At 42.3% G+C, this 24831-nt stretch overlaps 1 protein-coding gene across 3 annotated transcripts in view; it reads right to left on the bottom strand.

The window, feature by feature from the left end:
• Positions 1 to 24831, bottom strand: part of ZFC3H1 (zinc finger C3H1-type containing) — a 635174-nt gene that overhangs the window by 517645 nt on the left and 92698 nt on the right. For all 3 annotated transcript variants that reach the window (XM_053716781.1, XM_053716782.1, XM_053716783.1), the window contains exon 10: positions 23917 to 24051. In XM_053716781.1, the coding sequence (XP_053572756.1) occupies positions 23917 to 24051 (135 nt within the window). The remainder of the gene's footprint in view (positions 1 to 23916; positions 24052 to 24831) is intronic.

Here is a 24831-nt window from a genome sequence, read left to right as displayed (position 1 = left end):
GTTTCTTCTTTGAAGGATTAGGACACAGAGACAGAACAACAATTTCCTGCTTGATATTCTTATTAGATACCACCTTAGGAAGAAACCCAGGTTTGGTACGCAAAACTACCATATTTGCATGGAAGATCAGATAAGGGGAATCACACTGTAAGGCAGATAACTCCGAAACTCTTCGAGCCGAAGAGATAGCTACAAGAAACAGAACTTTCCAAGATAAAAGCTTGATATCTATGGAATGCAAGGGTTCAAACGGAACCCCTTGAAGAACTTTAAAAACTAAATTTAAACTCCATGGCGGACAACAGGTTTAAACACAAGCCTGATTCTAACCAAAAACTGACAAAACGCCTGAACGTCTGGAACATCAGCAAAAGAATAGACAGAGTAGAAATCTGTCCCTTTAAGGAATTAGCCGATAAATCCTTTTCCAATCCTTCTTGGAGAAAACATAATATCCTAGGAATCCTGACCTTACTCCACGAGTAACCCTTGGATTCACACCAAAGAAGATATTTACACCATATCTTATGATAGATTTTCCTGGTGACAGGCTTTCGAGCCTGAATCAAGGTATCAATGACCGACTGAGAAACCACGATTTTGATAAAAACATAATTTATGCTTACCTGATAAATTTATTTCTCTTGTAGTGTATTCAGTCCACGGGTCATCCATTACTTATGGAATATATTCTCTTCCCAACAGGAAATGGCAAGAGGATCACCCAAGCAGAGCTGCTACATAGCTCCTCCCCTCACATGTCATATTCAGTCATTCGACCAAAACAAGACGAGAAAGGAGGAACCATAGGGTGCAGTGGTGACTGAAGTATTAATTAAAATTTAGATCTGCCTTAAAAAGATAGGGCGGGCCGTGGACTGAATACACTACAAGAGAAATAAATTTATCAGGTAAGCATAAATTATGTTTTCTCTTGTTAAGTGTATTCAGTCCACGGGTCATCCATTACTTATGGGATACCAATACCAAAGCTAAGTACAAGGATGATGGGAGGGACAAGGCAGGCACTTAAACGGAAGGAACCACTGCCTGTAGAACCTTTCTCCCAAAAACAGCCTCCGAAGAAGCTTAAGTGTCAAATTTGTAAAATTTTGAAAAAGTGTGAAGCGAAGACCAAGTCGCAGCCTTGCAAATCTGTTCAACAGAGGCCTCATTCTTAAAGGCCCAGGTGGAAGCCACAGCTCTAGTGGAATGAGCTGTAATTCTTTCAGGGGGCTGCTGTCCAGCAGTCTCATAGGCTAAACGTATTATGCTACGAAGCCAAAAAGAGAGAGAGGTTGCCGAAGCTTTTTGACCTCTCCTCTGTCCAGAGTAAACGACAAACAGGGAAGAAGTTTGACGAAAATCTTTAGTTGCCTGTAAATAGAATTTCAGGGCACGGACTACGTCCAGATTATGCAAAAGTCGTTCCTTCCTTGAAGAAGGATTAGGACATAATGACGGAACAACAATCTCCTGATTGATATTCCTGTTAGAGACTACCTTAGGTAAAAACCCAGGTTTAGTACGCAGAACTACCTTGTCTGAATGGAAAATCAGATAAGGAGAATCACAGTGTAAGGCAGACAATTCCGAGACTCTTCGAGCCGAGGAAATAGCCATCAAAAATAGAACTTTCCAAGATAAAAGTTTAATATCAACGGAATGAAGGGGTTCAAACGGAACTCCTTAAAGAACTTTAAGAACCAAGTTTAAGCTCCACGGAGGAGCAACAGCTTTAAATACAGGCTTAATCCTAGCTAAAGCTCGACAAAAGGCCTGGACGTCTGGAACTTCTGCCAGACGCTTGTGCAAAAGAATAGACAGAGCAGAAATCTGTCCCTTTAAAGAACTAGCTGATAAGCCTTTTTCCAAGCCCTCTTGGAGAAAAGACAATATCCTCGGAATCCTAACCTTACTCCACGAGTAACTCTTGGATTTGCACCAATACAGGTATTTACGCCATATCTTATGGTAGACTTTTCTGGTAACAGGCTTTCGTGCCTGTATCAAAGTATCAATAACTGACTCGGAGAAGCCACGCTTTGATAAGATCAAGCGTTCAATCTCCACGCAGTCAGCCTCAGAGAAATTAGATTTGGATGATTGAAGGGACCATGTATTAGAAGGTCTTTCCTCAAAGGTAGAGTCCATGGAGGACAGGACGACATGACCACTAGGTCTGCATACCAGGTCCTGCGTGGCCACGCAGGCGCTATCAGAATCACAGATGCTCTCTCCTGTTTGATCTTGGCAATCAGTCGAGGGAGCAGAGGAAACGGTGGAAACACATAAGCCATGTTGAAAAACCAAGGAGCTGCTAGAGCATCTATCAGCTTCGAACCCGGGTCCCTGGACCTGGAACCGTAAAGAGGAAGTTTGGCGTTCTGGCGAGACGCCATGAGATCCAGTTCTGGTTTGCCCCAACAATGGACCAGTTGAGCAAAAACCTCCGGATGGAGTTCTCACTCCCCCGGATGAAAAGTCTGACGACTTAGAAAGTCCGCCTCCCAGTTCTCCACTCCTGGGATGTGGATCGCTGACAAGTGGCAAGAATGAGACTCGGCCCAGCGAATTATCTTTGAGACTTCCAACATCGCTAGGGAGCTCTTGGTTCCCCCTTGATGGTTGATGTAAGCCACAGTCGTGATGTTGTCCGACTGAAATCTGATGAACCTCAGTGTTGCTAGCTGAGGCCAAGCTAGAAGAGCATTGAAAATTGCCCTTAGCTCCAGAATATTTATTGGGAGGAGTTTCTCCTCCTGAGTCCAGGATCCCTGAGCCTTCAGGGAATTCCAGACTGCGCCCCAGCCTAGGAGGCTGACATCTGTTGTTACAATCGTCCAATCTGGCCTGCGAAAGGTCATGCCCCTGGACAGATGGACCCGAGATAACCACCAAAGAGAAGAGAATCTCTGGTCTCATGATCCAGATTTAGCAGAGGGGACAAATCTGAGTAATCCCCATTCCACTGACTTAGCATGCATAATTGCAGCGGTCTGAGATGCAGGCGCACAAATGGCACTATGTCCATTGCCGCTACCATTAAGCCGATTACTTCCATGCACTGAGCCACTGACGGGCGTGGAATGGAATGAAGGACCCGGCAAGCATTTAAGAGTTTTGATAACCTGGCCTCCGTCAGGTAAATTTTCATTTTTACAGAATCTATCAGAGTCCCTAGGAAGGAGACTCTTGTGAGTGGTGATAGAGAACTCTTTTCCACGTTCACCTTCCACCCATGCGACCTTAGAAATGCCAGAACTCTCTCTGTATGAGACTTGGCAATTTGAAAGCTTGTCGCCTGTATCAGGATGTCGTCTAGATACGGAGCCACCGCTATGCCTCGCGATCTTAGAACCGCCAGAAGAGAGCCCAGCACCTTTGTAAAGATTCTCGGGGCCGTAGCCAACCCGAAGGGAAGAGTTACAAACTGGTAATGCCTGTCTAGGAAGGCAAATCTTAGATACCGGTAATGATCCTTGTGAATCGGTATGTGAAGGTAGGCATCCTTTAAATCCACCGAGGTCATTTACTGACCCTCTTGGATCATGGGTAGGATAGTCCGAATAGTTTCCATTTTGAATGATGGAACTCTTAGGAATTTGTTTAAAATCTTTAGGTCCAAAATTGGCCTGAAGGTACCCTCTTTCTTAGGAACCACGAACAGATTTGAATAAAAACATAATTTATGTAAGAACTTACCTGATAAATTCATTTCTTTCATATTAGCAAGAGTCCATGAGCTATTGACGTATGGGATATACATTCCTACCAGGAGGGGCAAAGTTTCCCAAACCTCAAAATGCCTATAAATACACCCCTCACCACACCCACAATTCAGTTTAACGAATAGCCAAGAAGTGGGGTGATAAAAAAGTGCGAAAGCATATAAAATAAGGAATTGGAATAATTGTGCTTTATACAAAATCATAACCACCACAAAAAAAAGGGCGGGCCTCATGGACTCTTGCTAATATGAAAGAAATGAATTTATCAGGTAAGTTCTTACATAAATTATGTTTTCTTTCATGTAATTAGCAAGAGTCCATGAGCTAGTGACGTATGGGATAATGACTACCCAAGATGTGGATCTTTCCACACAAGAGTCACTAGAGAGGGAGGGATAAAATAAAGACAGCCAATTCCTGCTGAAAATAATCCACACCCAAAATAAAGTTTAACGAAAAACATAAGCAGAAGATTCAAACTGAAACCGCTGCCTGAAGTACTTTTCTACCAAAAACTGCTTCAGAAGAAGAAAATACATCAAAATGGTAGAATTTAGTAAAAGTATGCAAAGAGGACCAAGTTGCTGCTTTGCAGATCTGGTCAACCGAAGCTTCATTCCTAAACGCCCAGGAAGTAGAAACTGACCTAGTAGAATGAGCTGTAATTCTCTGAGGCGGAGTTTTACCTGACTCAACATAGGCAAGATGAATTAAAGATTTAGATCACTGCATTCAATAGGCAATACTCTCCTCACATCCCTCTGACATTCACTGCACGCTGAGAGGAAAACCGGGCTCCAACTTGCTGCGGAGCGCATATCAACGTAGAATCTAGCACAAACTTACTTCACCACCTCCCTTGGAGGCAAAGTTTGTAAAACTGATTTGTGGGTGTGGTGAGGGGTGTATTTATAGGCATTTTAAGGTTTGGGAAACTTTGCCCCTCCTGGTAGGAATGTATATCCCATACGTCACTAGCTCATGGACTCTTGTTAATTACATGAAAGAAATCAGAAAAGGAGACTCACAAGAAAGAGCAGATAATTCAGAAACTCTTCTGGCAGAAGAGATGGCCAAAAGGAACAAAACTTTCCAAGAAAGTAATTTAATGTCCAATGAATGCATAGGTTCAAACGGAGGAGCTTGAAGAGCTCCCAGAACCAAATTCAAACTCCAAGGAGGAGAAATTGACTTAATGACAGGTTTTATACGAACCAAAGCTTGTACAAAACAATGAATATCAGGAAGAATAGCAATCTTTCTGTGAAAAAGAACAGAAAGAGCGGAGATTTGTCCTTTCAAAGAACTTGCGGACAAACCCTTATCTAAACCATCCTGAAGAAACTGTAAAATTCTCGGTATTCTAAAAGAATGCCAAGAAAAATGATGAGAAAGACACCAAGAAATATAAGTCTTCCAGACTCTATAATATATCTCTCGAGATACAGATTTACGAGCCTGTAACATAGTATTAATCACAGAGTCAGAGAAACCTCTTTGACCAAGAATCAAGCGTTCAATCTCCATACCTTTAAATTTAAGGATTTCAGATCCTGATGGAAAAAAGGACCTTGTGACAGAAGGTCTGGTCTTAACGGAAGAGTCCACGGTTGGCAAGAGGCCATCCGGACAAGGTCCGCATACCAAAACCTGTGAGGCCATGCCGGAGCTACCAGCAGAACGAGCATTCCTTCAGAATCTTGGAGATTACTCTTGGAAGAAGAACTAGAGGCGGAAAGATATAGGCAGGATGATACTTCCAAGGAAGTGATAATGCATCCACTGCCTCCGCCTGAGGATCCCGGGATCTGGACAGATACCTGGGAAGTTTCTTGTTTAGATGGGACGCCATCAGATCTATTTCTGGAAGTTCCCACATTTGAACAATCTGAAGAAATACCTCTGGGTGAAGAGACCATTCGCCCGGATGCAACGTTTGGTGACTGAGATAATCCGCTTCCCAATTGTCTATACCTGGGAAATGAACCGCAGAGATTAGACAGGAGCTGGATTCCGCCCAAACCAAAATTCGAGATACTTCTTTCATAGCCAGAGGACTGTGAGTCCCTCCTTGATGATTGATGTATGCCACAGTTGTGACATTGTCTGTCTGAAAACAAATGAACGATTCTCTCTTCAGAAGAGGCCAAAACTGAAGAGCTCTGAAAATTGCACGGAGTTCCAAAATATTGATCGGTAATCTCACCTCCTGAGATTCCCAAACTCCTTGTGCCATCAGAGATCCCCACACAGCTCCCCAACCTATGAGACTTGCATCTGTTGAAATTACAGTCCAGGTCGGAAGCACAAAAGAAGCCCCCTGAATTAAACGATGGTGATCTGTCCACCATGTTAGAGAGTGTCGAACAATCGGTTTTAAAGATATTAATTGAGATATCTTCGTGTAATCCTTGCACCATTGCTTCAGCATACAGAGCTGAAGAGGTCGCATGTGAAAACGAGCAAAGGGGATCGCGTCCGATGCAGCAGTCATAAGACCTAGAATTTCCATGCATAAGGCTACCGAAGGGAATGATTGTGACTGAAGGTTTCGACAAGCTGCAATCAATTTTAGACGTCTCTTGTCTGTTAAAGACAGAGTCATGGACACTGAATCCATCTGGAAACCCAGAAAGGTTACCCTTGTCTGAGGAATCAATGAACTTTTTGGTAAATTGATCCTCCAACCATGATCTTGAAGAAACAACACAAGTCGATTCGTATGAGATTCTGCTAAATGTAAAGACTGAGCAAGTACCAAGATATCGTCCAAATAAGGAAATACCACAATACCCTGTTCTCTGATTACAGACAGAAGGGCACCGAGAACCTTTGTAAAAATTCTTGGAGCTGTAGCTAGGCCAAACGGCAGAGCCACAAACTGGTAATGCTTGTCCAGAAAAGAGAATCTCAGGAACTGATAATGATCTGAATGAATCGGAATATGCAGATATGCATCCTGTAAATCTATTGTGGACATATAATTCCCTTGCTGAACAAAAGGCAAGATAGTCCTTACAGTTACCATCTTGAACGTTGGTATTCTTACAGAACGATTCAATATTTTTAGATCCAGAACTGGTCTGAAGGAATTCTCCTTCTTTGGTACAATGAAGAGATTTGAATAAAACCCCATCCCCTGTTCCGGAACTGGAACTGGCATAATTACTCCAGTCAACTCTAGATCTGAAACACATTTCAGAAATGCTTGAGCTTTCACTGGGTTTACTGGGACACGGGAAAGAAAAAATCTCTTTGCAGGAGGTCTTATCTTGAAACCAATTCTGTACCCTTCTGAAACAATGTTCTGAATCCAAAGATTGTGAACAGAATTGATCCAAATTTCTTTGAAAAAACGTAATTTGCCCCCCTACCAGCTGAGCTGGAATGAGGGCCGCACCTTCATGTGGACTTAGAAGCTGGCTTTGCTTTTCTAGAAGGCTTGGATTTATTCCAGACTGGAGATGGTTTCCAAACTGAAACTGCTCCTGAAGATGAAGGATCAGGCTTTTGTTCTTTGTTGAAACGAAAGGAACGAAAACTATTATTAGCCCTGTTTTTACCCTTAGATTTTTTATCCTGTGGTAAAAAAGTTCCTTTCCCACCAGTAACAGTTGAGATAATAGAATCCAACTGAGAACCAAATAATTTATTACCCTGGAAAGAAAGGGAAAGTAGAGTCGATTTAGAAGACATATCAGCATTCCAAGTTTTAAGCCATAAAGCTCTTCTAGCTAAAATAGCTAGAGACATAAACCTGACATCAACTCTGATAATATCAAAAATGGCATCACAGATAAAATTATTAGCATGTTGAAGAAGAATAATAATATTATGAGAATCATGATCTGTTACTTGTTGCGCTAAAGTTTCCAACCAAAAAGTTGAAGCTGCAGCAACATCAGCCAATGATATAGCAGGTCTAAGAAGATTACCTCAACACAGATAAGCTTTTCTTAGAAAGGATTCAATTTTCCTATCTAAAGGATCCTTAAAGGAAGTACCATCTGCCGTAGGAATAGTAGTACGTTTAGCAAGGGTAGAAAACATAATTTCTGCTTACCTGATTAATTCCTTTCTCCTGTAGTGTGGTCAGTCCACGGGTCATCATTACTTCTGGGATATTAACTCCTCCCCAACAGGAAGTGCAAGAGGATCACCCAAGCAGAGCTGCTATATAGCTCCTCCCCTCTACGTCACACCCAGTCATTCGACCAAGAACCAAACGAGAAAGGAGAAACTATAGGGTGCAGTGGTGACTGGAGTATAATTTAAAAATTTAGACCTGCCATAAAAAACAGGGCGGGCCGTGGACTGACCACACTACAGGAGAAAGGAATTTATCAGGTAAGCATAAATTATGTTTTCTCCTGTTAAGTGTGGTCAGTCCACGGGTCATCATTACTTCTGGGATACCAATACCAAAGCTAAAGTACACGGATGACGGGAGGGACAGGCAGGATCTTTATACGGAAGGAACCACTGCCTGAAGTACCTTTCTCCCAAAAACAGCCTCCGAAGAAGCGAAAGTGTCAAATTTGTAAAATTTGGAAAAAGTATGAAGAGAAGACCAAGTTGCAGCCTTGCAAATCTGTTCAACAGAGGCCTCATTCTTAAAGGCCCAAGTGGAAGCCACAGCTCTAGTGGAATGAGCTGTAATTCTTTCAGGAGGCTGCTGTCCAGCAGTCTCATAGGCTAAACGTATTATGCTACGAAGCCAAAAAGAGAGAGAGGTAGCAGAAGCTTTTTGACCTCTCCTCTGTCCAGAATAAACGACAAACAGGGAAGAAGTTTGTCGAAAATCTTTAGTTGCCTGTAAATAAAATTTCAGGGCACGGACTACATCTAGATTGTGCAGAAGTCGTTCCTTCTTTGAAGAAGGATTCGGACACAATGATGGCACAACAATCTCTTGATTGATATTCTTGTTAGTGACAACCTTAGGTAAGAACCCAGGTTTAGTACGCAGAACAACCTTATCTGAATGAAAAATCAGATACGGAGAATCACAGTGTAAGGCTGATAACTCAGAGACTCTACGAGCCGAGGAAATAGCCATTAAAAACAGAACTTTCCAAGATAACAGCTTGATATCAATGGAATGAAGGGGTTCAAACGGAACACCCTGTAAAACGTTAAGAACTAAATTTAAGCTCCATGGTGGAGCAACAGTTTTAAACACAGGCTTAATCCTGGCCAAAGCCTGGCAAAAAGCCTGAACGTCTGGAACTTCTGACAGACGCTTGTGTAAAAGAATGGACAGAGCTGAGATCTGTCCCTTTAAGGAACTAGCAGATAAACCCTTTTCTAGACCTTCTTGTAGAAAAGACAATATCCTAGGCATCCTAACTTTACTCCATGAGTAACTCTTGGATTCGCACCAGTGTAAGTATTTACGCCATATTTTATGGTAAATCTTTCTGGTAACAGGCTTCCTAGCCTGTATTAAGGTATCAATAACTGACTCCGAAAAAACATAATTTATGCTTACCTGATAAATTCCTTTCTTCTGTTGTGTGATCAGTCCACGGGTCATCATTACTTCTGGGATATAACTCCTCCCCAACAGGAAATGCAAGAGGATTCACCCAGCAGAGCTGCATATAGCTCCTCCCCTCTACGTCAGTCCCAGTCATTCGACCAAGAATCAACGAGAAAGGAGTAACCAAGGGTGAAGTGGTGACTGGAGTATAATTTAAAAGATATTTACCTGCCTTAAAACAGGGCGGGCCGTGGACTGATCACACAACAGAAGAAAGGAATTTATCAGGTAAGCATAAATTATGTTTTCTTCTGTTATGTGTGATCAGTCCACGGGTCATCATTACTTCTGGGATACCAATACCAAAGCAAAAGTACACGGATGACGGGAGGGATAGGCAGGCTCATTATACAGAAGGAACCACTGCCTGAAGAACCTTTCTCCCAAAAATAGCCTCCGAAGAAGCAAAAGTGTCAAATTTGTAAAATTTGGAAAAAGTATGAAGCGAAGACCAAGTTGCCGCCTTGCAAATCTGTTCAACAGAGGCCTCATTCTTAAAGGCCCAAGTGGAAGCTACAGCTCTAGTGGAGTGAGCTGTAATTCTTTCAGGAGGCTGCTGTCCAGCAGTCTCATAGGCTAAACGTATTATGCTACGAAGCCAAAAAGAGAGAGAGGTAGCAGAAGCTTTTTGACCTCTCCTCTGTCCAGAATAAACGACAAACAGGGAAGAAGTTTGGCGAAAATCTTTAGTTGCCTGCAAGTAGAACTTGAGGGCACGAACTACATCCAGATTGTGTAGAAGACGTTCCTTCTTTGAAGAAGGATTTGGGCACAAGGATGGAACAACAATCTCTTGATTGATGTTCCTGTTAGTGACTACCTTAGGTAAGAACCCAGGTTTAGTACGCAGAACTACCTTGTCTGAGTGAAAAATCAGATAAGGAGAATCACAATGTAAGGCTGATAACTCAGACTCTTCGAGCCGAGGAAATAGCCATTAAAAACAGAACTTTCCAAGATAACAATTTTATATCAATGGAATGAAGGGGTTCAAACGGAACACCCTGTAAAACGTTAAGAACTAAGTTTAAACTCCATGGCGGAGCAACAGCTTTAAACACAGGCTTGATCCTAGCTAAAGCCTGACAAAAGGCCTGGACGTCTGGATTTTCTGACAGACGCCTGTGTAACAAGATGGACAGAGCTGAAAGCTGTCCCTTTAATGAACTAGCTGATAAACCCTTTTCTAAACCTTCTTGTATTAAAGACAATATCCTAGCGATCCTAACCTTACTCCAGGAGTAACCTTTGGATTCGCACCAGTATAGGTATTTACGCCATATTTTATGGTAAATCCTTCTGGTAACAGGCTTCCTAGCCTGTATCAGGGTATCAATAACCGACTCAGAAAAACCACGTTTTGATAAAATCAAGCGTTCAATTTCCAAGCAGTCAGCTTCAGAGAAGTTAGATTTTGATGTTTGAATGGACCCTGTATCAGAAGGTCCTGTCTTAGAGGTAGAGACCAAGGCGGACAGGATGACATGTCCACTAGATCTGCATACCAAGTCCTGCGTGGCCATGCAGGCGCTATTAGAATCACTGATGCTCTCTCCTGTTTGATTTTGGCAATCAATCGAGGAAGCAGCGGGAAGGGTGGAAACACATAAGCCATCCCGAAGTTCCAAGGTGCTGTCAAAGCATCTATCAGAACCGCTCCCGGATCCCTGGATCTGGACCCGTAGCGAGGAAGTTTGGCGTTCTGGCGAGACGTCATGAGATCTATCTCTGGTTTGCCCCAACGTCGAAGTATTTGGGCAAAGACCTCCGGATGAAGTTCCCACTCCCCCGGATGAAAAGTCTGGCGACTCAAGAAATCCGCCTCCCAGTTCTCCACTCCCGGGATGTGGATTGCTGACAGGTGGCAAGAGTGAGACTCTGCCCAGCGAATTATCCTTGATACTTCCATCATTGCTAGGGAGCTTCTTGTCCCTCCCTGATGGTTGATGTAAGCTACAGTCGTGATGTTGTCCGACTGAAACCTGATGAACCCCCGAGTTGTTAATTGGGGCCAAGCCAGAAGGGCATTGAGAACTGCTCTCAATTCCAGAATGTTTATTGGAAGGAGACTCTCCTCCTGATTCCATAGTCCCTGAGCCTTCAGAGAATTCCAGACAGCGCCCCAACCTAGTAGGCTGGCGTCTGTTGTTACAATTGTCCAGTCTGGCCTGCTGAATGGCATCCCCCTGGACAGGTGTGGCCGATAAAGCCACCATAGAAGAGAATTTCTGGTCTCTTGATTCAGATTCAGAGTAGGGGACAAATCTGAGTAATCCCCATTCCACTGACTTAGCATGCACAATTGCAGCGGTCTGAGGTGTAGGCGTGCAAAAGGTACTATGTCCATTGCCGCTACCATTAAGCCGATCACCTCCATGCATTGAGCTACTGACGGGTGTTGAATGGAATGAAGGACACGGCATGCATTTTGAAGCTTTGTTAACCTGTCTTCTGTCAGGTAAATCTTCATTTCTACAGAATCTATAAGAGTCCCCAAGAATGGAACTCTTGTGAGAGGAAAAAGAGAACTCTTCTTTTCGTTCACTTTCCATCCATGCGACCTTAGAAATGCCAGAACTAGCTCTGTATGAGACTTGGCAGTTTGAAAGCTTGAAGCTTGTATTAGAATGTCGTCTAGGTACGGAGCTACCGAAATCCCTCGCGGTCTTAGTACCGCCAGAAGGGCACCCAGAATCTTTGTGAAGATTCTTGGAGCCGTAGCCAATCCGAATGGAAGAGCTACAAACTGGTAGTGCCTGTCTAAGAAGGCAAACCTTAGATACCGGTGATGATCTTTGTGGATCGGTATGTGAAGGTAAGCATCTTTTAAATCCACTGTGGTCATGTACTGACCCTTTTGGATCATGGGTAAGATTGTCCGAATAGTTTCCATTTTGAACGATGGAACTCTTAGGAATTTGTTTAGAATCTTTAAATCTAAGATTGGCCTGAAAGTTCCCTCTTTTTTGGGGACCACAAACAGGTTTGAGTAGAACCCTTGTCCTTGTTCCGACCGCGGAACCGGATGGATCACACCCATTAATAACAGATCTTGTACACAGCGTAGAAACGCTTCTTTCTTTATCTGGTTTGTTGACAACCTTGACAGATGAAATCTCCCTCTTGGGGGAGATAATTTGAAGTCTAGAAGGTATCCCTGAGATATGATCTCTAGTGCCCAGGGATCCTGAACATCTCTTGCCCAGGCCTGGGCGAAGAGAGAAAGTCTGCCCCCCACTAGATCCGGTCCCGGATCGGGGGCTTTCGGTTCATGCTGTCTTTGGGGCAGCAGCAGGTTTCCTGGCCTGCTTGCTCTTGTTCCAGGACTGGTTAGGCTTCCAGCCTTGCCTGTAACGAGCAACAGCTCCTTCCTGTTTTGGTGCAGTGGAGGTTGATGCTGCTCCTGTTTTGAAATTCCGAAAGGGACGAAAATTAGACTGTCTAGCCTTAGCTTTGGCTTTGTCTTGAGGTAGGGCGTGGCCCTTACCTCCTGTAATGTCAGCGATAATTTCTTTCAAACCGGGCCCAAATAAAGACTGCCCCTTGAAAGGTATATTAAGTAATTTGGACTTAGAAGTAACATCAGCTGACCAGGATTTTAGCCACAGCGCCCTACGTGCCTGTATGGCGAATCCTGAGTTCTTAGCCGTAAGCTTGGTTAAATGTACTACGGCCTCCGAAATGAATGAATTAGCTAGTTTAAGGACTCTAAGCCTGTCCGTAATGTCGTCTAGCGTAGATGAACTAAGGTTCTCTTCCAGAGACTCAATCCAAAATGCTGCCGCAGCCGTAATCGGCGCGATACATGCAAGGGGTTGCAATATAAAACCTTGTTGAACAAACATTTTCTTAAGGTAACCCTCTAATTTTTTATCCATTGGATCTGAAAAAGCACAGCTATCCTCCACCGGGATAGTGGTACGCTTAGCTAAAGTAGAAACTGCTCCCTCCACCTTAGGGACCGTTTGCCATAAGTCCCGAGTGGTGGCGTCTATTGGAAACATCTTTCTAAATATTGGAGGGGGTGAGAACGGCACACCGGGTCTATCCCACTCCTTAGTAACAATTTCAGTTAGTCTCTTAGGTATAGGAAAAACGTCAGTACTCGCCGGTACCGCAAAGTATTTATCCAACCTACACAGTTTCTCTGGTATTGCAACGGTGTTACAATCATTGAGAGCTGCTAAGACCTCCCCTAGTAATACACGGAGGTTCTCCAATTTAAATTTAAAATTTGAAATATCTGAATCCAATCTGTTTGGATCAGAACCGTCACCCACAGAATGAAGCTCTCCGTCCTCATGCTCTGCAAGCTGTGACGCAGTATCAGACATGGCCCTAGTATTGTCAGCGCACTCTGTTCTCACCCCAGAGTGATCACGCTTGCCTCTTAGTTCTGGTAATTTAGACAAAACTTCAGTCATAACAGTAGCCATATCTTGTAATGTTATCTGTAATGGCCGCCCAGATGTACTAGGCGCCATAATATCACGCACCTCCCGGGCGGGAGATGCAGGTACTGCCGCGTGAGGCGAGTTAGTCGGCATAACTCTCCCCTCGCTGTTTGGAGAAATTTGTTCACATTGTACAGATTGACTTTTATTTAAAGTAGCATCAATACAGTTAGTACATAAATTTCTATTGGGCTCCACCTTGGCATTGGAACAAATGACACAGATATCTTCCTCTGAGTCAGACATGTTTAACACACTAGCAATAAACTTGCAACTTGGTTATAATCTTTTTTAGCAAAAACGTACTGTGCCTCAAAGAGGTACTAAACGATTAAATGACAGTTGAAATAATGAACTGAAAAACAGTTATAGCATCAAACTTTAAAACAACACAACTTTTAGCAAAGGTTTGTTTCCCATTAGTAAAATAACAATAATTAAATTTGACATAAAAATTACAGAGCAACGTTTTTATTCACAGTCAATATAAAATTCTCACAGCTCTGCTGAGAGAATCTACCTCCCTCCAAAGAAGTTTGAAGACCCCTGAGATCTGTCAGATATGAACCGGATTATGCAGGAAATATAAGAGTAACTGACTGGAATTTTTTGATGCGTAGCAAAGAGTGCCAAAAACGGCCCCTCCCCCTCACACACAGCAGTGAAGAGAAACGAAACTGTCACAATTAAAAGCAAACAACTGCCAAGTGGAAAATAATGCCCAAATATTTATTCACTCAGTACCTCAGCAATGTAAACGATTCTACATTCCAGCAAAAACGTTTAACATGATAAATACTTATTAAAAGGATTAGTGACTTTTAACAGAGTAGTTCCGGTGAAATACCATCCCCAGAATACTGAAGTGTATACATACATGTTATTATAACGGTATGGCAGGATTTTCTCATCAATTCCATTCAGAAAATAAAAACTGCTACATACCTCAATGCAGATTCATCTGCCCGCTGTCCCCTGATCTGAAGCTTTTACCTCCCTCAGATGGCCGAGAACAGCAATATGATCTTAACTACTCCGGTTAAAATCATAGTAAAAAACTCTGGCAGATTCTTCCTCAAACTCTGCCAGAGAAGTAATAACACGCTCCGGTGCTATTGTAAAATAACAAACTTTTGATTGAAGTCATAAAAACTAAGTATAATCACCATAGTCCTCTCACACATCCTATCTAGTCGTTGGGTGCAAGAGAATGACTGGGACTGACGTAGAGGGGAGGAGCTATATGCAGCTCTGCTGGGTGAATCCTCTTGCATTTCCTGTTGGGGAGGAGTTATATCCCAGAAGTAATGATGACCCGTGGACTGATCACACATAACAGAAGAAACCACGCTTTGATAAAATCAAGCGTTCAATTTCCAAGCAGTCATCTTCAGAGAAACTAGATTTTGATGTTTGAAAGGACCCTGAATTAGAAGGTCCTGTCTCAGAGGCAGAGACCAAGGTGGACAGGATGACATGTCCACTAGATCTGCATACCAGGTCCTGCGTGGCCACGCAGGCGCTATTAGAATCACCGATGCTCTCTCCTGTTTGATCCTGGCAATCAATCGAGGAAGCATCGGGAAGGGTGGAAACACATAGGCCATCCTGAAGGTCCAAGGTGCTGTCAAAGCATCCACCAGGACCGCTCCCGGGTCCCTGGACCCGTAACAAGGAAGCTTGGCGTTCTGGCGAGACGCCATGAGATCTATCTCTGGTTTGCCCCAAAGTCGAAGGATTTGGGCAAAGACCTCCGGATGAAGTTCCCACTCCCCCGGATGAAAAGTCTGACGACTTAGGAAATCCGCCTCCCAGTTCTCCACTCCAGGAATGTGGATCGCTGACAGGTGGCAAGAGTGAGACTCTGCCCAGCGAATTATCTTTGATACTTCCATCATCGCTAGGGAGCTTCTTATCCCTCCTTGATGGTTGATGTAAGCTACAGTCGTGATGTTGTCCGACTGAAATCTGATGAACCCCCGAGTTGTTAACTGAGGCCAAGCCAGAAGGGCATTGAGAACTGCTCTCAATTCCAGAATGTTTATTGGAAGGAGACTCTCCTCCTGAGTCCATGATCCCTGAGCCTTCAGGGAATTCCAGACAGCGCCCCAACCTAGTAGGCTGGCGTCTGTTGTTACAATTGTCCAATCTGGTCTGCTGAATGGCATCCCCCTGGACAGATGTGGCCGAGAAAGCCACCATAGAAGAGAATTTCTGGTCTCTGGATCCAGATTCAGAGTAGGGGACAAATCTGAGTAATCCCCATTCCACTGACTTAGCATGCATAATTGCAGCGGTCTGAGATGTAGGCGTGCAAAGGGTACTATGTCCATTGCCGCTACCATTAAGCCGATTACCTCCATGCATTGAGCCACTGACGGGTGTTGAATGGAATGAAGGACACGGCAAGCATTTTGAAGCTTTATTAACCTGTCTTCTGTCGGGTAAATCTTCATTTCTACAGAGTCTATAAGAGTCCCTAAGAAGGGAACCCTTGTGAGCGGTAAGAGAAAACTCTTCTCTACATTCACCTTCCACCCATGCGACCTTAGAAATGCCAGTACTAACTCTGTATGAGACCTGGCAGTTTGAAAGCTTGACGCTTGTATCAGAATGTCGTCTAGGTACGGAGCCACCGAAATTCCTCGCGGCCAGAAGAGAGCCCAGAACCTTTGTGAAGATTCTTGGAGCCGTAGCCAACCCGAATGGAAGAGCTACAAACTGGTAATGCCTGTCTAGGAAGGCAAACCTTAGATACCGGAAATGATCTTTGTGAATCGGTATATGAAGGTAGGCCTCCTTTAAATCCACTGTGGTCATGTACTGACCCTTTTGGATCATGGGTAAGATTGTCCGAATAGTTTCCATTTTGAACGATGGAACTCTTAGGAATTTGTTTAGGATCTTTAAATCCAAGATTGGTATGAAGGTTCCTTCTTTCTTGGGAACCACAAACAGATTTGAGTAAAACCCTTGTCCGTGTTCAGACAGCGGAACCGGATGGATCACTCCCATTAGTAAAAGATCTTGTACACAGCGTAGAAACGCCTCTTTCTTTATCTGGTTTGTTGACAACCTTGAAAGATGAAATCTCCCTTTTGGGGGAGAGGCTTTGAAGTCCAGAAGATATCTCTGAGATATGATCTCTAACGCCCAGGGATCCTGGACATCTCTTGCCCAAGCCTGGGCGAAGAGAGAAAGTCTGCCCCCCACTAGATCCGTTCCCGGATCGGGGGCCCTCACTTCATGCTGTCTTAGGGGCAGCAGCAGGTTTTCTGGCCTGCTTGCCCTTGTTCCAGGACTGGTTAGGTTTCCAGCCTTGTCTGTATCGAGCAACAGCTCCTTCCTGTTTTGGTGCAGAGGAAGTTGATGCTGTTCCTGCCTTGAAGTTACGAAAGGCACGAAAATTAGACTGTCTAGCCCTAGGTTTGGCTCCGTCTTGAGGCAGGGCATGGCCTTTACCTCCTGTAATGTCAGCGATAATTTCCTTCAAACCGGGCCCGAATAAGGTCTGCCCTTTGAAAGGTATGTTAAGTAATTTAGATTTAGAAGTAACATCAGCTGACCAGGATTTTAGCCACAGCGCTCTGCGTGCCTGAATGGCGAATCCGGAATTCTTAGCCGTAAGTTTAGTTAAGTGTACTACGGCATCAGAAATAAATGAATTAGCTAGCTTAAGGGTTTTAAGCCTGTGTGTAATCTCATCCAATGGAGCTGATTCAAGGGTCTCTTCCAGAGACTCAAACCAAAATGCTGCTGCAGCCGTGACAGGCGCAATGCATGCAAGGGGTTGCAATATAAAACATTGTTGAACAAACATTTTCTTAAGGTAACCCTCTAATTTTTTATCCATTGGATCTGAAAAGGCGCAGCTATCCTCCACCGGGATAGTGGTACGCTTAGCTAAAGTAGAAACTGCTCCCTCCACCTTAGGGACCGTTTGCCATAAGTCCCGTGTGGTGGTGTCTATTGGAAACATCTTTCTGAATATAGGAGGGGGTGAGAAAGGCACACCGGGTCTATCCCACTCCTTAGTAACAATTTCAGTAAGTCTCTTAGGTATTGGAAAAACGTCAGTACTCGACGGTACCGCAAAATATTTATCCAACCTACACATTTTCTCTGGTATTGCAACTGTGTTACAATCATTCAGAGCCGCTAAAACCTCCCCTAGTAATACACGGAGGTTTTCCAGCTTAAACTTAAAATTTGAAATGTCTGAATCCAGTTTATTTGGATCAGATCCGTCACCTGCAGAATGAAGCTCTCCGTCCTCATGTTCTGCAAATTGTGACGCAGTATCTGACATGGCCCTAATATTGTCAGCGCACTCTGTTCTCACCCCAGAGTGATCCCGCTTACCTCTATGTTTTGGTAATTTAGACAAAACTTCAGTCATAACATTAGCCATGTCCTGTAGTGTGATTTGTAATGGCCGCCCTGAAGTACTCGGCGTTACAATATCACGCACCTCCCGAGCGGGAGATGCAGGTACTGACACGTGAGAAAAGTTAGTCGGCATAACTTCCCCCTCGTTGTTTGGTGAATGATGTTCAATTTGTACAGAATTACTTTTATTCAAAGTAGCATCAATGCAATTAGTACATAAATTTCTATTGGGCTCCACCTGGGCTTTTGCACATATAGCACAGAGATATTGCTCTGAGTCAGACATGTTTAACAAACTAGCAATTAAACTAGCAAGCTTGGAAATACTTTTCACTCAAATTACAAGTAATATGAAAAACGCACTGTGCCTTTAAGAAGCACAGAAAAAAATTATGACAGTTTAATAATAAGAACCGGAAAAATTTTAACAATCAGATTTTTCTCAGTAAAGGCATAAAATTAACAAAGGATTGACCCCATTAGCAATGGATAACTAACCCTTAATAGCAGAGAAACAAATGTACAAAATATAAACGTTTTTTATCACAGTCAAAGCACAATCTCACAGGTCTGCTGTGAGTGATTACCTCCCTCAAAATAACTTTTGAAGACCCTTGAGCTCTGTAGAGACGATCCGGATCATGCAGGAAGAGAAAAATACTTTTGACTGAATTTCTGATGCGTAGCAAAAGCGCCAAAATAGGCCCCTCCCCCTCACCCACAGCAGTGAGGGAAGCTCAGTAAACTGTCTCAAATTAAAATAAACGACAGCCAAGTGGAAAAACAGTGCCCAAAAACAATTTTTCACCCAGTACCTCAGATATTTAAACAATTTAGCATGCCAGCAAAAACGTTTAAAATTAAATATCATGACATGTCATTAAACAGCCTGTTGCTAGACGTTCCCACTGCAAGTAAGGCTAAAGATTATATGCATATAGTATTACCCAGAGAAGTGCCATTCCCCAGAATACTGAAATGTACACATATATACATAAACAGCCTGATACCAGTTGCTACTACTGCATTTAAGGCTGAACTTACATTATATTGGTATTGGCAGTATTTTCTTAGTCAATTCCATTCCTCAGAAAATAATATACTGCAACATACCTCTTTGCAGGTGAACCTGCCCGCTGTCCCCTGATCTGAAGTTTACCTCACTCCTCAGAATGGCCGAGAACAGCAAAATGAATTTTAGCTACGCCGGCTAAAATCATCCAAAAACTCAGGTAGATTCTTCTTCAAATTCTACCTGAGAAGGAACAACACACTCCGGTGCTGTTTTAAAATAAACTTTTGATTGAAGATTTAAAAAACTAAGTATAATCACCACAGTCCTCTCACACATCCTATCTATTAGTTGGGTGCAAGAGAATGACTGGGTGTGACGTAGAGGGGAGGAGCTATATAGCAGCTCTGCTTGGGTGATCCTCTTGCACTTCCTGTTGGGGAGGAGTTAATATCCCAGAAGTAATGATGACCCGTGGACTGACCACACTTAACAGGAGAAATAGCCCCATCAACTTTAGGGATTTTGTCCCAAAACTCTAATCTGTCAGACGGCACAGGATATAATTGCTTAAAATGTTTAGAAGGAGTAAATGAATTACCCAAATTATTCCATTCTCTGGAAATTACTTCAGAAATAGCACCAGGAACAGGAAAAACTTCTGGAATAACCACAGGAGATCTAAAGACCTTGTCTAAACGTTTAGATTTAGTATCAAGAGGACCAGAATCCTCAATTTCTAATGCAATTAGGACTTCTTTAAGTAAAGAACGGATAAATTCCATTTTAAATAAATATGACTATTTATCAGCATCAACCTCTGAGACAGAATCCTCTGTATCAGAAGAATCATTAGAATCAGAATGATGATGTTCATTTAAAAATTCATCTGTATAAAGAGAAGTTTTAAAAGACTTTTTATGTTTACCAGAAGGAGGAATAAGAGACATAGCCTTCTTAATGGATTCAGAAACAAAATCTCTTATGTTATCAGGAACACTCTGAACATTAGATGTTGATGGAACTGCAACAGGTAATGGTACTTTACTAAAGGAAATATTTTCTGCATTAACAAGTTTGTCATGACATTTAATACAAACAACAGCTGGAGGAACAACTACCAAAAGTTTACAGCAGATACACTTAGCTTTGGTAGTTCCAGCAGTATCTTCTGACTCAGTTGCAACGTGGGACATCTTGCAATATGTAATAGAAAAAACAACATATAAAGCAAAATTGATCAAATTCCTTAAATGACAGTTTCAGGAATGGGAAAAAATGCCAGTGAACAAGCTTCTAGCAACCAGAAGCAACAAAAAATGAGACTTAAATAAGTGGAGACAAAATTGACGCCCACATTATTTGGCGCCTAAATGCTATTAGCGCCAAAAATGACGCCACACCCGGAACGCCGACATTTTTGGCACGAAAAACGTCAAAAATGACGCAACTTCCGGCGACACGTATGACGCCGGAAATAGAAAAAAACTTTTCGCGCCAAGAAAGTCCGCGCCAAGAATGACGCAATAAAATGAAGCATTTTCAGCCCCCGCGAGCCTAATAGCCCACAGGGAAAAAGTCAAATTTTATGGTAAGATAAAAATGATATATTCAAATGCATTATCCCAAATATGAAACTGACTGTCTGAAATAAGGAAATGTTGATAAATGTTTGAATACATATATTTAGAACTTTATAAAAAAAAGTGCCCAACCATAGCTTTAGAGTGTCACAGAAAATAAGACTTACTTACCCCAGGACACTCATCTACATGTTGTAGAAAGCCAAACCAGTACTGAAACGAAAATCAGCAGAGGTAATGGTATAAATATAAGAGTATATAGTCGATCTGAAAAGGGAGGTAAGAGATGAATCTCTACGACCGATAACAGAGAACCCATGAAATAGACCCCGTAGAAGGAGATCATTGAATTCAAACAGGCAATACTCTCCTCACATCCCTCTGACATTCACTGCACGCTGAGAGGAAAACCGGGCTCCAACCTGCTGCGGAGCGCATATCAACGTAGAATCTAGCACAAACTTACTTCACCACCTCCATCGGAGGCAAAGTTTGTAAAACTGATTTGTGGGTGTGGTGAGGGGTGTATTTATAGGCATTTTGAGGTTTGGGAAACTTTGCCCCTCCTGGTAGGAATGTATATCCCATACGTCACTAGCTTATGGACTCTTGCTAATTACATGAAAGAAATTTTCTTAAGGAGACCCTCCAATTTTTTATCCATAGGATCTAGGAAAGCACAACTGTCCTCAACGGGGATAGTTGTACGCTTAGCTAGGGTAGAGACTGCTCCCTCCACCTTAGGGACCGTCTGCCACGAGTCCCGTGTGGCGGCATCTATGGGAAACATCTTTTTGAAAGCAGGAGGGGGAGAGAACGGCACAACTGGTCTATCCCATTCCTTAGTAATAATTTCCGAAAACCTCTTAGGGACTGGAAAAACATCAGTGTAAACAGGCACTGCAAAGTATTTGTCCATCTTACACAATTTCTCTGGAACTACAACGGGTTCACAGTCATCCAGAGTCGCTAAAACCTCCTTAAGCAATAAGCGGAGGTGCTCGAGCTTAAATTTAATCGCTGTCATTTCAGAGTCAGACTGAAGCAACGCCTTCCCTGAATCTGAAATGTCACCTACAGATAGAAGCTCTCCTGCTTCGGCTTCTGAGTATTGTGAGGTTATATAGGACACAGATATTAAAGCGTCAGAAAAGCTCTGTATTTGTTCTAGCCCCAGAGCTGTCCCGCTTTCCTTGTAACCCTGGCAGTTTGGACAATACCTCTGAGAGGGTAGCATTCATAACTGCCACCATGTCCTGTAAGGTAAAAGAATTAGACGCGCTAGATGTACTTGGCGTCACTTGAGCGGGAGTTATAGGTTCTGACACGTGGGGAGAGCTAGATGGCATAATCTCCCTTTTTTCAGTCAGAGAATCCCCTGGAGATAAATCATAATATGGTCTTTATAGTTTATAGAAATTTCAGTACATTTGGTACACATTCTAAGAGGGGGTTCCACAATGTCTTCCAAACATATTGAACAAGGAGTTTCCTCTATGTCAGACATGTTAAACAGACTAGTAATGAGACAAGCAAGCTTGGAAAACACTTTAATAAATGTAAAACAGCAATTAAATAAAAACGTTACTGTGCCTTTAAGAGAAAAAAACTAGCACTTAAACTGCAAAACAGCGTAAAAATATAGTGAACTCTTTGAAATTTTTACAGTGTGTGTAAGGGACATTGCACCCACTTGCAAATTGATGATTAACCCCTTAGGCTCCAAACCGGATTTAAAAAATGTCAAGCACCTTTAAAATACAGTTAAGCACCTTGCCACAGCTCTGCTGAGGCTCCTACCTGCCCTCAAATACGATTTAGGGAAGAAATAAACCCTCTATAGTGGTCCTCAGATGCCAGAGGACTCCTGTAGGGAAGCTGGATGTCTCAGTCTGCAGGAAACTGCGCATCTAGAGCGCAAATATAGGCCCCTCCCACCATGTACTGGATGTTAAGAAAGTACTCCTAGGAGTATCTGACTAGCCATGTGGAAACTAGGCCCCAAATAAAGACTTATCTCCCTCAGAGAAAAAAACGTTATATTACTTAGTGACAAAACGTTTACATGTTTTCATAAATAGGAGTATTAACATGAGTATTACCCTGTTTTGTAAGCATGATCCCAGTCGTTAAATCATTGCATCTAGCTTACCTCAAATACACAAGGCTCTGTCAGCATTTTCTAGAACTTATTCATCTCTCTAGAGATAAAAATACTGAACATACCTCAAAGCAGGTAATCTGCAGACCGTTCCCCCAACTGAAGTTTTCCCATACTCTTCAGTTATGTGTGAGAACAGCAATGGACCTTAGTTACAAACCGCTAAGATCATCAAACCTCCAGGCAGAATTCTTCTTCTAACTTCTGCCTGAGAGTAAAACTATACTAAGTCACCACATATCTCTTGATACTTCCTATCTTGTCGAGAGCTGCAAGAGAATGACTGGAGGTGGGGGTTAGGGGAGGAGCTATATAGACTGCTCTTCTGTGGGTGTCCTCTTGCAGCTTCCTGTTGGGAAGGAGAATATCCCACAAGTAATGGATGAACCCGTGGACTGGATACACCTTACAAGAGAAATTTGGGTTCAGTGTCCCTTTAAATATCTCTAACATTCCGGATATGATTATACAAAGGGGGGACATTTACAATAACTTTATAGGCAAACAATGCATATTACCTGAAAATGCAAAACAAGATACAATTTTATAGAACAATTGTGATTTAGGCACTATAACTTCTAGTTAGCAATTTTACATATAAAGTAATTGTTCTGGATGGTGTAATATTCCTAAAAGGAATGGGTCTGCTCCGGATATAATAAGGGGATTAACAGCAAATATGTGTATCCAGAAATGTTGTTGATGCTATACACAGTTAATTGTGAACACCTGATTAGGACGCCAAGCGTGGAGGCAAAGCTTTAAAAAAAATAATAATAAAATGTACCGAATTTGCAAGCTCTGTATATATTATTTAGTATTTATCTAAGCAAATAATATTGGCAAATTCACGACTCAAAAACATTTTTATGACCGTATTTCTGCAAAACTCAGTTTTATCAGCATTGGGAATATAATGTATATCTAGCGTAATATAATAAACCAGAAGGCTGCTGCACAAGTCACAGACCTTGTTTTTGTTTTATGCTGCAGCCCATTAATTTCTGAATTACAAAAAAAAAAAAAAAATATGTATAAAATCACCTCTGCAGTTCTTCTTGCTTCTTTGATCATCGACTCAAGTCCTCCAAAAACATTGTTTGTACTGGGTGGTTCTCCATCTGAATCACTGTCATCAGAAGCATTCAAAGTTACAACTACAGACTTGTGTCTTGGAAGCTAAGAGAGTGTAAAAAAAAAAAAAAAAAAAAAAAACTTTTGTTTGACATTATGAAAGAATAAAGAGCCCAGAATAAGCAACATGTTTAAAGATCTTTTATAACAACCCAGAAAAAGTATGCCTGTTTTATAGAGAAGTGTTTCTCAACACAGACTATAGACACTATTATTTATGTTTGGTAGAGATGGGTTATAGTAGTTTTCCATTAGTTATGTCAAAACTTTTTAAATAAAGGAACCAAGTTTTTGGTTAAATTTAGACAAGCACACAGACAAAAAGTTTGCTTCGTCCAAATTTTTCGGCTGAATATTCAGAAAAATTCCTAATATTTGGCTGACGTGCTATTAGATTCAACCGAAAGAAATACTGAATATTCATGGAAAAACAAAAATTTATGCTTACCTGATAAATTTTCTTTCCTGGCATGGAGAGTCCACAAATCCATTCTAATTACTAGTGGAATTCAACTCCTGGCCACCAGGAGGCGGCAAAGAACACCCCAGCAAAGCTTTAACCCCCTAATGACCACAGCACTTTTCCACTTTCTGACCGTTTGGGACCAAGGCTATTTTTACATTTTTGTGGTGTTAGTGTTTAGCTGTAATTTCTCTTGTTAAGTGTATCCAGTCCACGGATCTTCCATTACTTGTGGGATATTCTCCTTCCCAACAGGAAGTTGCAAGAGGATCACCCACAGCAGAGCTGCTATATAGCTCCTCCCCCAGCTGTCATACCCAGTCATTCTCTTGCAAGCCTCAACCAAGATGGAGGTTGTAAGA

Source organism: Bombina bombina, chromosome 6, assembly GCF_027579735.1.
Source record: "Bombina bombina isolate aBomBom1 chromosome 6, aBomBom1.pri, whole genome shotgun sequence".
In the NCBI taxonomy this organism is placed as follows: domain Eukaryota; kingdom Metazoa; phylum Chordata; class Amphibia; order Anura; family Bombinatoridae; genus Bombina; species Bombina bombina.
The sequence above is the reverse complement of the archived record's forward strand: the minus strand, read 5'-3'. Positions and strand labels throughout refer to the sequence as shown.